The 15044-nt window shown below is 45.9% G+C and overlaps 1 protein-coding gene across 1 annotated transcript in view; it reads right to left on the bottom strand.

Moving 5' to 3' along the window:
* IGDCC3 (immunoglobulin superfamily DCC subclass member 3) overlaps nt 1-15044 on the bottom strand; it is a 172459-nt gene that overhangs the window by 13710 nt on the left and 143705 nt on the right. Inside the window, exons 7-8 of the mRNA XM_065412684.1 lie at nt 14587-14834; nt 13972-14136 (exon numbers count right to left, since the gene is read on the bottom strand). Coding sequence (XP_065268756.1) covers nt 13972-14136; nt 14587-14834 — 413 coding nt within the window. The remainder of the gene's footprint in view (nt 1-13971; nt 14137-14586; nt 14835-15044) is intronic.

Genomic DNA, 15044 nt, shown 5'->3' on the forward strand with positions numbered 1-15044 from the left:
TTGAAGTCGCTTGTCCAGGGCTTGCTCCAAGAATCAGAGAGCTGGACCTAGCTCTTTATTGCCCCTGCCCTTGGTGCAGGAGAGAATCTAGCCCTATAACAATTTGGGAATAAATCTGATCTCAGTTAATCCTGGTCAACAGGAACACTGGAATTGCCAAACTGCAACAGGACAACGGTCCATCTATAGCAGAATCCTGTATCCAATAGTAGCCAATAGCAGATACCTCTGAAAAAGGTGTTAATCTTCCATAAAGTACCTAACAGGGATGAAATTAGTATCTGAGTCCAATTGGTTAGCAGTCTGTGCTCAAAAGAATAAGGATTGGTGGTCCTGTAGTTGTATCCTAGCTGCTGTAATTACAGTCATTATTCTTTTTCTTAGAAATGTCTAACCATTTATTGCAGTGCTGGTGTAGCCATGTTGGTCCCAGAATATGAGAGACACAAGATAGGGGAGGTAATATCTTTTATTGGACCAATTTCTGTTGGTGGAAGGTACAGGCTTTTGAGCTGCACACAGCTCTTCTACAGACTTGGGGAAGGAAGCTAAATTGGGACAGACTGCAAAACAGAAGGGTAAGGCATGTTGGAGGTGGCTTCTTCCACCTACTCCACCTCAAGGAATTCTTTCACAACAAAGATGACACCACCCAGAAGCACCACATCCCCACTGACAATCATAAGAAAAAAGAATCATTGGACTGGACATGCTATGAGAGGACAAAACCACACACTGGATCATTACATTGATTACTTCAGGAAAAAAATTCTCTGTGAAATCCTCAACAAACATTACATCCGCCACAATCTCTCTACCATCAAGAGGAAAGCAGATAGTCTCTGAAATCCATCGACCAAATAGTGATCAAACCTGAAGACAAAGGGGACACCACCATAGTCCTTTATCGTGATGGCTATGTCAACGAGGCTAACAGACAACTCTCTGACACTACCTACTGTAAAGAGCTCATAGGAGACCTCCTAACACAATTCACCCAGGAATTTAAAGATACTGTCAAATCCTTCCCAAAACAACTTGAAGAAAAACCCTACAACCTCCTCCCCCATGAACCCACTCAAGGGACTTTCTACATGCTTCCCAAGATACACGAACAAGGGAACCCAAGCAGGCCCATCATATATGGCCAGGGCACTTTTACTGAAGGAATATCAGGATTAGCAATGTAAAATGTTAACCAGTTAATCGTAAGCATTAGTCATACCAGTTAACCCACCTTAACTGTTAACCCCTGGGCCGCCTGGCCATCTGGCTCCAGCCGCCCTGTGCCACCCACTGGCCCCAGCCACCCCAGGTCACCCCGCCGGAGCAGCCCCAGCCGCGCTGGCCAGAGCGGCCCGGCTGGAGTGGCCCCAGCAGCGCCGGCCCTGGCCCTTTAATTGGTTAACCGTTTAACCATTTAAACAAAATATTTTTAATTGTTTGAACAGTTAACTTTTAAAATGATATTTACATCCCTTATCAGGACTCATAGAAAACATCCTTAAACCACTCACCACACAAAAGGGCAGCTTCCTCCAAGACACTACAGCCTTCCCCAAGAAACTCTGCAACTTTAACAACCTTCCTCAAACACCATCCTTGCCACCACGGATGTTACCTCCCTATACACCAACATCCCTCAACGCAACAGCTTCGCTGCCTGCCTCAAACACATACAAGATAATGCACAACCCTCAGAAATCCAAACTCATCTTCACCCATAACAACTTCACTTTTAACAGCAAACGCGTTGCCCAAACCAGGAGGACAGCCACGAATACTAGGATGGTTCCTCAATATGCCAACCTCTTCATGGGCCATCTTGAGGAAGAATTTCTGGCAAAATGCACCACAAGACCAACGATATCCCTGAGATAAGCCATGACATTTTCCTCCTCAGACAGAAGACCTAAACTCCCTCGTAGATTTCCACCACAACTTCAACAGCCATCACCCATCCATCAAACTTTCTCTAGAAAAGTGGTTTTCAACCTTTTTTCATTTGCAGATCCCTAAAAAATTTCAAATGGAGGTCGGACCCCTTTGGAAATCTTACTGCATAGCCTGCGGACCCCCAGGGGTCTACGCACCACAGGTTGAAAATCACTGTGCTAGAACACTTCCACACCAGCATCAACTTCCAGGACACCACAATTAGTTTTGACAATGGAACCCCACAAATGACTATATACAAGAAACCCACCTCACCTCCACAGAGCCAGCAACCACCCCAGACACACCACAAAAATCTGTTATCTACAGCCAGATGCTCAGAGAAACTCCAAAGAGAAAGTCCAGCGTATACACCTAAACACACGTAAACCCACCTTCACTAAACAAAGACATTCCACCAGAGAAGTAGATTGCATCATGGAATGGACTACCTAAATATCCCATGAGAACCTGCTTCGATACAGAAAAAAAACCCCATTGACAGCACACCCCTGGTTGTTACCTACCACCAGCCATTGGAACCTGTATGAGGTATCATCAAACAGTTACAACACATATTTGAGGGGGACCATATCCTGAAAGAAATCTTTCCTGAACCCCCACTTCTGGCCTTCAAATAACCTGCAAAACTTGCCAAGTTCATCATCAGAAGCTAACTTCCCACAGATCAGGACACACCAACTCAAAGCAGCACCAGGCCCTGCTAGAACAACAGGTGCAAAACGTGCAGACGATCTCCATTGCTACAAAGATCAATATCCCTCACAACATACACCTTTCAAGGTTCATGGGTCCTACCTATGCTTATCACAACATGTGGCATACCTCATCCAATGCATCAAATGCCCCAGTAACAACTATGTGGGTGTAGCTCGAAAGCTTGTACCTTCCACCAGTAGAAGTTGCTCCAATAAAAGACTTTACCTTTTATCAAGGCTTACTGAGATATTTGTCTTGACAATATCTTTTGGCACAGAGTTCCACAAAGTTATTGTATACTTGAATAAATAATAATAATAACTGATTTTAAATGTATCGGTTTTTAATTGAACAGAGTGGCATCTTATCCTGGTATTACAGAAAAGGTAAGTTTGTTTCCAAATGTTGATTAAAAAGTAATTGTACCAGTTTGAAGCTTGACGACAGCAAATAAGCTACTTTCACAGGTTTTTACTGTTTTATGACATTATGGTCAAAACAGCATATCTGAAGGATCTGAAATTTCCCAGACATTTTAAACATTTTTTCCCCAAAAAGTACAGTCGTGATGGAAAAACAAAAACTAATCTGTTGTTTGAGACACTTCTATGCAATCACGTCTTTCAAAAAGGTATTCCATCTCCACTGATTCCCATTGGGATGCAATGTCAGGGCAAGTCAATGAATTTTCCTAATGACTTGCACGTAAGTCAATAGAAAGGACCAATGAGTTGGAGTTTTCCCATTGACCTATATTAGGAGAACATCCCCATGTACATTCAGTAGAAAACGATAAGAAAGCAGGCTTCCACATTCATTTGTATAAAGATATTCCGGCTTAACATCTGTTATCGGAAAACAACCAATTATATCAAAGTTTGCTTCTTACCAGGATAGTATCCAGATGTGTAAGTTATTGAAATGGAAATCTGTTTACACCCTGGCTTCGTATGTGTACACACATCAATGGAGTCTGTTTATGGATCAGAACTAAACTTGTACTGGAATATGCCATTTCATCCAAGATGTAGATATAATTTTTTTTTTTAAATCCAATAATGTAATTTTTCCTACAACTCTTCTTCCCTCCTGATCCCTCCAGGACAAAACTGTGGGGTGGCCTGGGCTCCCCTCTTTGAGGCAGGCCGTTTGACTCGGCCTAGGGGGTGGAACTCCAGGCCCTACCCTAAAATGGAAAATAGCCTAGTAAACTGAATCCCTAGAGGAGGTGGAGGTGATGGAACCCATCCGTTGAAGTGTGGCCCTTATTTATTGGTCTCATGTCATCACATGGCCAGCATCTGCTCATGGTGACACCTCAAAGAGGTTCATTTCACCACATGACATTTTAGCAATGGTTGTGTCCCTGTTATAACATATGGGACCAGGAGTTAGAGACCAGGATTTACTTAGTTAGATTTAGACTCACACTCGCTTACCAAAATGTATCTTATATATCACCTCTGAATTTGGAACACAGAATTGAATAGAGCATAAAGGAGTCTACGCTGGTTTAACTAACATGGGGAGGATCCAGAAGGCAGCCGTGCAGCTAACAGGAGGATGTAAGAAGGTGTATTACATTATGTTTCTCTCCCCATACCCTTTCTATGGGACAACGGGGATAAAACGTGCCATTCCATGAGATGACAATATCATTCTGGAGATAAAAACTGACCTATATAAGAATCATTTGATGCCCGAGACGCTTGCACAGCATAAATCCAGTGAATGGATCTATGGCTACACCTGGACTGTGCTGCACAATACTAGTCAATTCAGGTAACCGCCCTGGAGTCAATCCCTAAGCTAGGGCTGAGCTATACAAGGGCGCACGTGATGTTCTCTCCGCTAGAGAGAAATAATGCATCACTTCTGTGTGATGAGCTCAGCATTTGGTAGCCCCAGGAACTGAAAATTTGAGAGTATCCTTAAGTAAACAGATCTCACATGGCAGCACGGGGTGCTTGGCCTTGTGCTACCTGAACAAAGCTGAAATGACGGGGGCGGGGGGGGACGACTGCCTGGACATCTCTAAATTGCCCTACAACACTCAAGGACTAGGTGTTGCAGAAATTACCTTAGAGACTAAGAAACCTTGGTCAGGCACAGGATGTATTTAAAGAGCTTAACAGCTAAGGACACTAGGGTACAGAATTTCAGCCTCATTGCAGCTTAGGGTTACCAGATCGCAACTGTGAAAAAACGGGACGGGGGTTGGGGGGTAATAGGCGCCTATATAAGAAAAAGTCCCCAGAAACGGGGCTGTCCCTTTAAAAATGGGACATCTGGTCACCCTATTGCAGCTGCTTCGCACCGACTCAGCAGGAACCCCAGTTGGTCTGGCCACCGGAGGATCTACCCTGCATAGAGGGCTCCACTCGTAATGCAGGGTGGCCACCACTGCTTCTACGCCTCTCCCCTCCCCCAGGACCAAGGGACCAGTGCAACCCTGCATGCTGGAAATACTTGGCTACTGGAATGGCTCTGAGGGCCACTGACAACAAGTGTACAAATAGCACAGCCCTAAGCTACGGCAAGCTCAGTTCGGCCACAGCCCGGTATCTGGCCTGAGCATATGAACTCTGAAAGCTGAGGAAGTTAGGAGAGGTCTGTCATTTAGACCATTATACGCATAAGGGCCAGCTGCAAAGTCTGGATCTGGATTTGGATCCAGATTTCTCTAAAGTTTAGGGAATTTAGGATCTGGCATTTAGTGATAAACGTTCTTATCCACAGGTTTCAGAGTAGCAGCCGTGTTAGTCTGTATCCGCAAAAAGAACAGGAGTACTTGTGGCACCTTAGAGACTAACAAATTTATTAGAGCATAAGCTTTCGTGGGCTACAACCCACTGTTCTTATCCACAGTGCTTGTCAGGCCGCTGCCCATGCCTTTTATAAAACGGGCCTGATCATTTTCAATGGCACGAAGTGCACAGAGGTGCATCCATAGAGGCTTTTCATTTGCTCAGGTGTATGCAATTTCGATGTAATTCTCAAGTTCCTGGCATTTTGCCATAGCAGCCTTCAGCTGGGCAAAGTCCGTGAGCCTCTGAATATTGTAATATTACAGTACATAGGTTCTCTCTCACCATCTCTCAAGGTTCTTACACAGCATTTACAGTGCATGCCTCATAGGGGTACGCGCAAAAACTGCCCTTTCTGATCTGCTCGTTGAAGCACGTGTCTTTCTATTGAGACTCTGTATGCCGAAGAGTCGGAGACACAACAAAACCAGCTGTCATGTATCAACAGAAGAGCAGTGGGCACACTCGGGGCAATGTCTCCACCTCTGGACTCCAATGTTGAGCATGCAACTGATTGCACCACAGAAGTAGGCATCTGCCAAATCTGTGCATACAAGCAGCCATGTTTCAGTTCCAGTGGGAGCCCAGCAATCCAATCTCCACACAAACCTGCAGGATCGTTGCAAAAATGAGTGTGCACTGGTTGTGCAGGCAGAAGTGGGTACGCTCAATGGTAGGCTGGCTGAAAATCTGCCCTTTGTTAGAGCCTCATTACCTGACTCATAAATGACAATGTGGTAATGGGGGGAGAAATACCTTTATTATCCATTGGACCAAGAAACATTAACATCGGCCACCCCAATTTGTGAAGAGTTGGTTTTATTTTATGGGTTCAGAGCCTTACAATTACTAAAAACCACAAGAACTTCTCTCCTTCAAAGCTTGAAATATATAGTATTCATTAAAACTTGGAATATATCGTTTTCATTTTATGTATGCACTTGTAGAATGCATGTGCTGTTTATAATTTCATTACACAAATAAATGTATACAGCATGGCAGTATAGAGGTATGTGTGTATATATACACGTGTACACACACATTTATATGTGTTTCACAGAAGTAGATATGAGGTAAAATAGATCTAATATATGTAAGGAGTCTCCCAAGTTTACTAAGGGATGGAATACTTGTTTTCCTCTTCCGTGCTGTTTGGAGTTTTCCCCAGGTCATTTCAACTTTCTTCTTGGCGTCCTCTTTAGCCGAAGATGACTAAAGGAACAGTCTTCATCCTAGATGAAGACTGTTCAAATGACCAGGGAGGAGTATAAAAATACTGCTCAGGCATGCAGGAGTGAAATCAGGAAGGCCAAATCACACTTGGAGTTGCAGCTAGCAAGAGATGTTAAGAGTAACAAGAAGGGTTTCCTCAGGTATGTTAGCAACAAGAAGAAAGTCAAGGAAAGTGTGGGCCCCTTACTGAATGAGGGAGGCAACCTAGTGACCGAGGATGTGGAAAAAGCTAATGTACTCAATGATTTTTTTGCCTCTGTCTTCACAAACAAGGTCAGCTCCCAGACTGCTGCACTGGGCAGCACAATATGGGAAGAAGGTGACCAGCCCTCTGTGGAGAAAGAAGTGGTTCGGGACTATTTAGAAAAACTGGACGTGCACAAGTCCATGGGGCCGGATGCGCTGCATCCGAGGGTGCTAAAGGAGTTGGCAGATGAGATTGCAGAGCCATTAGCCATTATTTTTGAAAACTCATGGCGATCGGGGGAGGTCCCGGATGACTGGAAAAAGGCTAATGTAGTGCCCATCTTTAAAAAAGGGAAGAAGGAGGATCCGGGGAACTACAGGCCAGTCAGCCTCACCTCAGTCCCTGGAAAAATCATGGAGCAGGTCCTCAAGGAATCAATTATGAAACACTTAGAGGAGAGGAAAGTGATCAGGAACAGTCAGCATGGATTCACCAAGGGCAAATCATGCCTGATTAACCTAATTGCCTTCTATGATGAGATAACTGGCTCTGTGGATGAGGGGAAAGCAGTGGATGTGTTATTCCTTGACTTTAGCAAAGCTTTTGATACGGTCTCCCACAGTATTCTTGCTGCCAAGTTAAAGAAGTATGGGCTGGATGAATGGACTGTAAGGTGGATAGAAAGCTGGCTAGATCGTCGGGCTCAACGGGTAGTGATCAATGGCTCCATGTCTAGTTGGCAGCCAGTTTCAAGCGGAGTGCCCCAAGGGTTGGTCCTGGGGCCGGTTTTGTTTAATATCTTTATTAATGATCTGGAGGATGGTGTGGACTGCACTCTCAGCAAGTTTGCCGATGACACTAAACTAGGAGGCGTGGTAGATACACTAGAGGGTAGGGATCGGATACAGAGGGACCTAGACAAATTAGAGGATTGGGCCAAAAGAAACCTGATGAGGTTCAACAAGGACAAGTGCAGAGTCCTGCACTTAGGACGGAAGAATCCCATGCACAGCTACAGACTAGGGACCAAATGGCTAGGTAGCAGTTCTGCAGAAAAGGACCTAGGGGTCACAGTGGACGAGAAGCTGGATATGAGTCAACAGTGTGCTCTTGTTGCCAAGAAGGCTAACGGCATTTTGGGCTGTATAAGTAGGGGCATTGCCAGCAGATCGAGGGACGTGATCGTTCCCCTTTATTCGACATTGGTGAGGCCTCATCTGGAGTACTGTGTCCAGTTTTGGGCCCCACACTACAAGAAGGATGTGGAAAAATTGGAAAGAGTCCAGCAGAGGGCAACAAAAATGATTAGGGGTCTGGAGCGCATGACTTATGAGGAGAGGCTGAGGGAACTGGGATTGTTTAGTCTCCAGAAGAGAAGAATGAGGGGGGATTTGATAGCAGCCTTCAACTACCTGAAGGGGGGTTCCAAAGAGGATGGAACTCGGCTGTTCTCAATGGTGGCAGATGACAGAACAAGGAGCAATGGTCTCAAGTTGCAGTGGGGGAGGTCTAGGTTGGATATTAGGAAACACTATTTCACTAGGAGGGTGGTGAAGCACTGGAATGCGTTACCTAGGGAGGTGGTGGAGTCTCCTTCCTTGGAGGTTTTTAAGGCCCGGCTTGACAAAGCCCTGGCTGGGATGATTTAGTTGGGAATTGGTCCTGCTTTGAGCAGGGGGTTGGACTAGATGACCTCCTGAGGTCCCTTCCAACCCTGATATTCTATGATTCTAGAGAAATGTCAAAAAGTCCTGGAGAAAACCCTAAAAAGTATTAAAAGACAAGAATAGGAGTGTGTGCTGCTTACACACGGTTATGATGCACATATAGTTTGAGATTTTAAAAGTCATATTGTTTGCATCTAAGGCATGCAACTGTTTCTCCCCATCTGTAATATGCCACCTCTTTATCTCGTTACCGGAAGGCTGAGCAGCAATCCCAACTATTGGAATAGATTCTGATCTCATCTACACGCCCATAAATCCAGAGTGAATACACTGAAATCAAAGGAGTTATTCAGACTTTACAATAGCGTGTCTCAGAGTCGGGCCTCGCCTATTCCGCTCTTTCTAGGCTTGTGCCGTGTCATCTTTCCAATTCATATTATACTGAAGTACCTACAGTATCTAATCCAGGGGTCCCCAATGCGGTGCCTGTGGGTGCCATGGCGCCCGCCAGGGCATCCATGTGCACCTGTCTACTGGCCGCCGGACAAGCAGCCGCCGAAATGCCGCCGAGAAGTGGCAACGTCAAGAAGCGCTACTGCTGAAATGCTGCCGAATTTCAGCGGCGACGCCTCTCGATGACGCCTCTTGACGTTGCCGCTTCACGAATTTCGGCGGCGACGCCTCTTGATGTTGCCGCTTCACGGTGGCATTTTGGCGGCTGCTTGTCCGGCGGCCACAGTCCTTGGTGGCTAGTCGTCCGGCGCCCGCCCCACGGAAAAGGTTGGGGACCACTGATCTAATCCATCTCTTCCCCTTCTGCCTGTCAATCATTCCCTCCGGTGACTGGATTGAGATGGTACCTGACAATATAAGTAACAGCTTCTGTGCTGGCTCTTTCAGTTCCGGTGCAATTTAAATTTTCATTAAAAAAAAAAAAAAAAAAAAAAGATTCTAGCCTATGAAGAAAACCTTCCAAAGATGGCCCAATGCGCTGCTGTCTTCCTGCACCTGCCTGTAGGCAGCCTGAGACAATGGGCCCAATCCTCACCTCACTTCTGCTAGTGCAAATTAGGAGTCACTCCACCCAAATAAGTAGAGTCACGCAGATGTAAAACTGGCTTAGAGGAGCTCAGGACTGGGCCGGAGAGCTCTAAGAGAAGCATTAAACTGCTGAAATGTGAAATTCTGCCAATGATCGAACAAACATTATATTAGAATGAAGCTCAGACTCTCCCCCATCTTGTTATCAGACCCCTCTCTCCATTGCATGATTGCTTGTCCACTTCTCAACACACTATTGAGTATGGTGCTACTACTACGCCTAGAGCTTTACATGAGGTCCCTGCCCCGAGGAGCTTAGAATTCAAACAAGAGAGACATGACGAGAAATGAGAACCAGTTGTGGTGTAGACAGGGAGGAAGCGTGAACAATGGAAAACAGAGAGGAAGATTTCTCTAATGCCAGATATTTACCAAGGATGCAGATCATTTATTTGGTTTCCCTCCTTGGTATTTTCTTCTTCTTCTTCATTTTTAATATGACCAGGTGCAAAGAAAGAAGCAGAAAGCACCCGAGTTGAGAGTAGTGACAGAAAATACGAGAGGAGTCCGTTTGGAGGAAGGGTTTGAAGGAGGCCGATATACACGGCTTGTTGCTATTTGCCAGCATTTGTGTGTTAGACGTGCATTTATGGGCATCGAAATCTGAAATAAGTCCAAGTCATTGCCCAGCAGCCACATCCCCATCCTCGGGCCAGCCACTAGAATGCCTGTTATGGGATCTTTTCTTGTCTACAAATGAAGGGCCAAATCCAACTCAGCTTACTCGCAGAAAGCTCCGGCTGACTTCTTCATGGGGCCTTACCCACAACCTCCCGGGGAAGCAGAGCTCACTTCTGCACTGCAAGTAGTGTCTCCCTGTTTTATGTTCTGGTAAACTGTCTCAGCACATTTTGCATCAAGAAGCGGAGAGCCCTATACTCTTATGTAGCCTTGCTCTTAATGAGCTGAATTTCTTCACCATATTACACCCTGGAAAAATCTCTACCAGGTAATAATTCTGTATTGTGCTGACATTCACCTTGTGGCTAAGAACTGCAATGACCACATCTATACAGAAGTTACTGGGATACGTCTGGCCCTGACACATTGGACCCAACGGTTTACAATGGGGTTGTATGCAGTGTAAGCCAGGGCAAAGTTCATCTTGTTATTTTGTTTAAGATATAAAGCTTGGCAAGCCGCAGCTGTGTGAGGAACGGGCAACAGACATGCCAAAGCGGAGGATTCTGAGCGCATCTAATACGTCTCCTAGTAGCAGTGACACTAAGTGTCACCCTTCCTCTGTCCCTGAGTCAGGATGACAGAGCCATCCTGGGGGAAACTTGACAGCAACAGATAAGACATTGCACATGGAATATCGTATGGAGGGGAAACGACATCTTTTTCCTGTCACAGTAACTTTAGTCAGTTTTAATAGACAAACACACCCATTTCTTCTGCAGACACGTACAGTCCTGGACAGCATAGGTCCTCTCCTGTCAATAAGATTTCACCAAAACAGCCACCTAAGCATCCGTATGAACATGTTCCACTGTACATAAACTTGGCTTCAGTCTTATACTCAGTGATCATCCACATCTAGTGCTCTACGTTTTCATGGAACTGGGATGCCACAGATTCCGTTCTTGCAGCTCCTTTCAGCCTGCTAGATAGAATATTTTATCCTTGAACAGAAAACAGCTGAGTGTGGCAGACGGGAGCTCCACAATGCCAATTTTCCACTGGTGTAAAGTCCATTCAAGACCCTATGTCAGTGAGGAAACTTAAAGCAGCAGCTGTTCTATGTGGTGCTAAAACCAGGTCCGATCCTCAGAGTCGGGGAGACGTAACTGGCTGTCCCGAGAGGGCAATGGGAAGCAGAGTGGAAAGTACAGCAGGCCCTCAGCCGTACTAGAATTTGGAGACTGCAAAGGTGGCTTAAAGCCATCTCTGCCCCACACCTCTGTTTCTCCACCAAGCGCAGGAACAGAGCAACTCAGAATCTAACGTTTGAAAGATGTGTCTACACTACACCTCAGTGAAAGACCTGCAGTATGGCCATGACCGTCAGCTGACTCAGGCTCCGAGATTCGTTGCCACAGGTTTTTTATCACAGTGTAGACATATCCTAAGTCTCTCCTTGTCAAAACACAAACCGAACCTGGTTTCACTTAACTTAAAATAAGTCATGAAAACGTTTCTGTTCTTAGGACAGTCTTTTAGAACAACATCTTACAGATCAACTAGATGACAAGAGCCCCTTTAAACAGCAGCAATCGGGGGGAAAAACGTGAATTAAGCTCAGTGGAGGGAGAATGGGATATTTAGCAAGGCTTACTTGTCCATTACAAATTGCAGCTTAGTGGTTAATCTTTGTTACACGGGGCGATGTTGTTTTTAAAGACATTCGGTCTGTACAATGATGCCTTCAAGCTTCAAAGAGCCCGGAAATTTATTACCCTGATACAAAATACGTAAACGTGCATGTGCTGATTTAGGGGAATAATGTGAAAAAGCCCTACCCAGCCTGCTCCAACCTTGTCCAGAAAACACCAAGTTTTATGAGGCATGCATGGCTGCTGGCTACTGCTACTGAACTCAGAGCTTTGGGTCAGGGATTTAAAGTTTACACCCCCTCTCTCTACGCTGAAAGGAAAAGGATGACTGGTTTACTTCAGAATGCTGAGTGAATAACCTTGAAGGGTATCTACCCTGCCCGCCCCATTGCAAGGATTTATTAGCCCTTTTACTTAAATACTACAGCAAATGTTCACATCCACTGAAAGTCGCGTCGCGATCTGATTCACCAACTTGAAGTCAATGGCCCTATTTCAACTATATCTGAAATAGGCCCTTTCTCCTCATATCATTGATATTTCAATTTCAAATTCATAATCAGAGTCCTTTCTTGAGGGAAAACACACCCCACCTATGTAGTTGTCTCACAGCAAAAGAAGAGGCCGTTGGGATAAACCATGAAATGCTCAGCGATCTGCCCCTTCAGAAAACACTGCACCCTCCTGCACATTGGCAGTGACTGAAAGCTATTGCAGTTCACGACTGTGGCCTGTCAAACAGGGTTTGGTGGTTTCTGTCCAGTTTCCTGTGGACAAGTGTCTCCCATCACAAAGAGCACTTTCCCATTGGGGACACTAACTGGCAACCTCCACAGAGAGGCCAAGGTATGAATAGGCCCCAGAGGTTGAACTGAAAGATTCGGTCAGTCCAGGTCAGGGCTTTGCGGCTGGGAAGGAAACTTCTTGTTCTGTGGGTAAAGCGAGGCCTTGCTCTGTGGGGCTGTTAATCAGCTGCCTTCAGGAGGACCAGTGTCATCCAAGGAAAGTACACTACAGCGTTCTTCAGGAATGGCTGCACACACCAGAGCCTGTGCGCACGTTACTACAGTATTTTGGCTCCTGGGGAACACGGAGATCTTTGTTTCATGCATAGGGGTTTAGGCCCAGAGCTTCAATGCGAGTTCAGCGCCTGCATACCTTGGAGGACCCTTTTCACGACCTCACCAGGAAAGTGAGTGGCACAGGAGCAGCTCCAATCGCTCTAAATCACCTGTGGATCCCCTCTATGCAGGTGTGCTGGTTTTATTCTACCTCATGTTCCCCCTCAAAGCAGCTACCCCAGCTCACACCAGCTCCAAACTGAGACCCAGAGCACCACCTGGCAAATAGCCTTTATTTCCTTCATCGCTAGGGCCTCATCCCACAAGACCTGCACACGGAATTGGGAGGGGTGAGGGGGGATTCTAGGCATGAGGCCTCCCAAAGTCAGGCCCCACTGAGGTGATCAAAAGAACTCTTTCATTTCCCGGAGAAGGGAGAATGACCCTGGGTAAGGAGAAATGGGAACAAAAGGGCCGTGTGAGGAAGCCACTGGCATTACACAGCACAAAATATCGCAGAGGTCTCTACAGTGTATTTAGATGGGGACAGAGACAGAGAGAAAATCCACAAACATACCCCACTTGCTGGAAAAGACTCTCCTTTGGTACATTACAAACAATAAAGAGCCTTTCACCTGCAACAGGTCACACAACCAACAGAGGAACAGCTACATTAAAAAAAAAAAACCCTCAATAACTTCCAATTACACGTTAGGCTGTGTAGCATAGGGGGTCAGATAGAGCGTGAGCTGCTTGTGATTTGCCAGTACAATACTGCCAGGATAAGGAAGTCCATTAGCTCCTTGTCATAAGAAGACACTTGAATTCTATGTAACATCCTACAGCACAATACAGAGCAGGAAAAAGGGGGAACAATATGAAGACATGATCTAAAATATTCAAGTACATTTATCAGCCCGATAAATGGCGTTGCTATCTGCAGGTTCCCCAGCACCAGATCTCACAAGCTTTAGGTCTCCTTACCTTCTCCCAGCGTGCTCACCACCATGACTTCAGAGGCTTTGCTGGCACCCCGGGAGGTATAAGCCTTTATATAGAAGCTATAACTGGTTGAGGGCTCTAAATCCGTCACTAGCTGCTGGAAGGTGCTTTTGCTAACAGCTTCCTGGTATTCCATCTCCACGGGGTCTGAAATGCACAAGAAAGGGAAAGCAGAGAGCCATTAGGTTTGCCTAAGAGGGAATGACAGGACGGACAAATGTTGCAGCGACAGTTTACTAAGTCGTAGTTTTGCATCAAAACAAGGAACTGCATTTGCCTGGGCCTGATTCTGCTCACAGTGGGAGTTGGACTGGGCCCATATAGCTTCACTTTCCCTTCCCTCTTAGAGGAAATACCAGAACTCAGTTCCTTATATTTAGCTATTAGGCTATATGGAAGGCTTGGTATCACTTTTCTGATATTCTGCTTATTCTTATCTCCTAGTCACTGCCCTGCACACAAAGATTAATCCTCAGGGAGATGCAGATGACAGGGATGAGATAACCGGATCATCTCTCTATCTAGTCATTTACATGCCCCTCATCACCATAATATTCAAGTGCCTGGGAGAAGGAGCATCAGGTTTTTGTCCCATACCTGCAGCTTTCCTTATGTGCAGCACATAACCGATGATCTCCTTGGTGTTCTGCAGAGGTTCGCTCCAGGATACCTGGACAGTGGTTGCGGAGACCGTCTCGGCTTTCACATTCTGCGGAGGGCCAGGCAACCCATCCGCCCACAGCACCGTCAGGCGGGCGCTGGCTTGGGTGGAGCCGGCGCTGTTCTCAGCGATGCACTGGTAGATGGCTTCATCCTCCTGACTGATCCCGTAGATTGTGAGCGTGCTAAAAATACAGGCAGACAAAACAAAACAAGATGTTCTGAGCCGAGCGCCTTCCTAGGAATATCTGGCCCCTTCAAAATCCTACCCACCCGCCACAGCGAGGTCCATCCGGACGGGTCTGAGAAGACGTCACGAACGGCTGAGACTGACTGAGGGACCGTTGAAATAAATCCCATTTGGCATTGCTTGCTGAGCCAAACAGGAGCTATAA

Source organism: Emys orbicularis, chromosome 10 (genome assembly GCF_028017835.1).
Source record: "Emys orbicularis isolate rEmyOrb1 chromosome 10, rEmyOrb1.hap1, whole genome shotgun sequence".
NCBI lineage: Eukaryota > Metazoa > Chordata > Testudines > Emydidae > Emys > Emys orbicularis.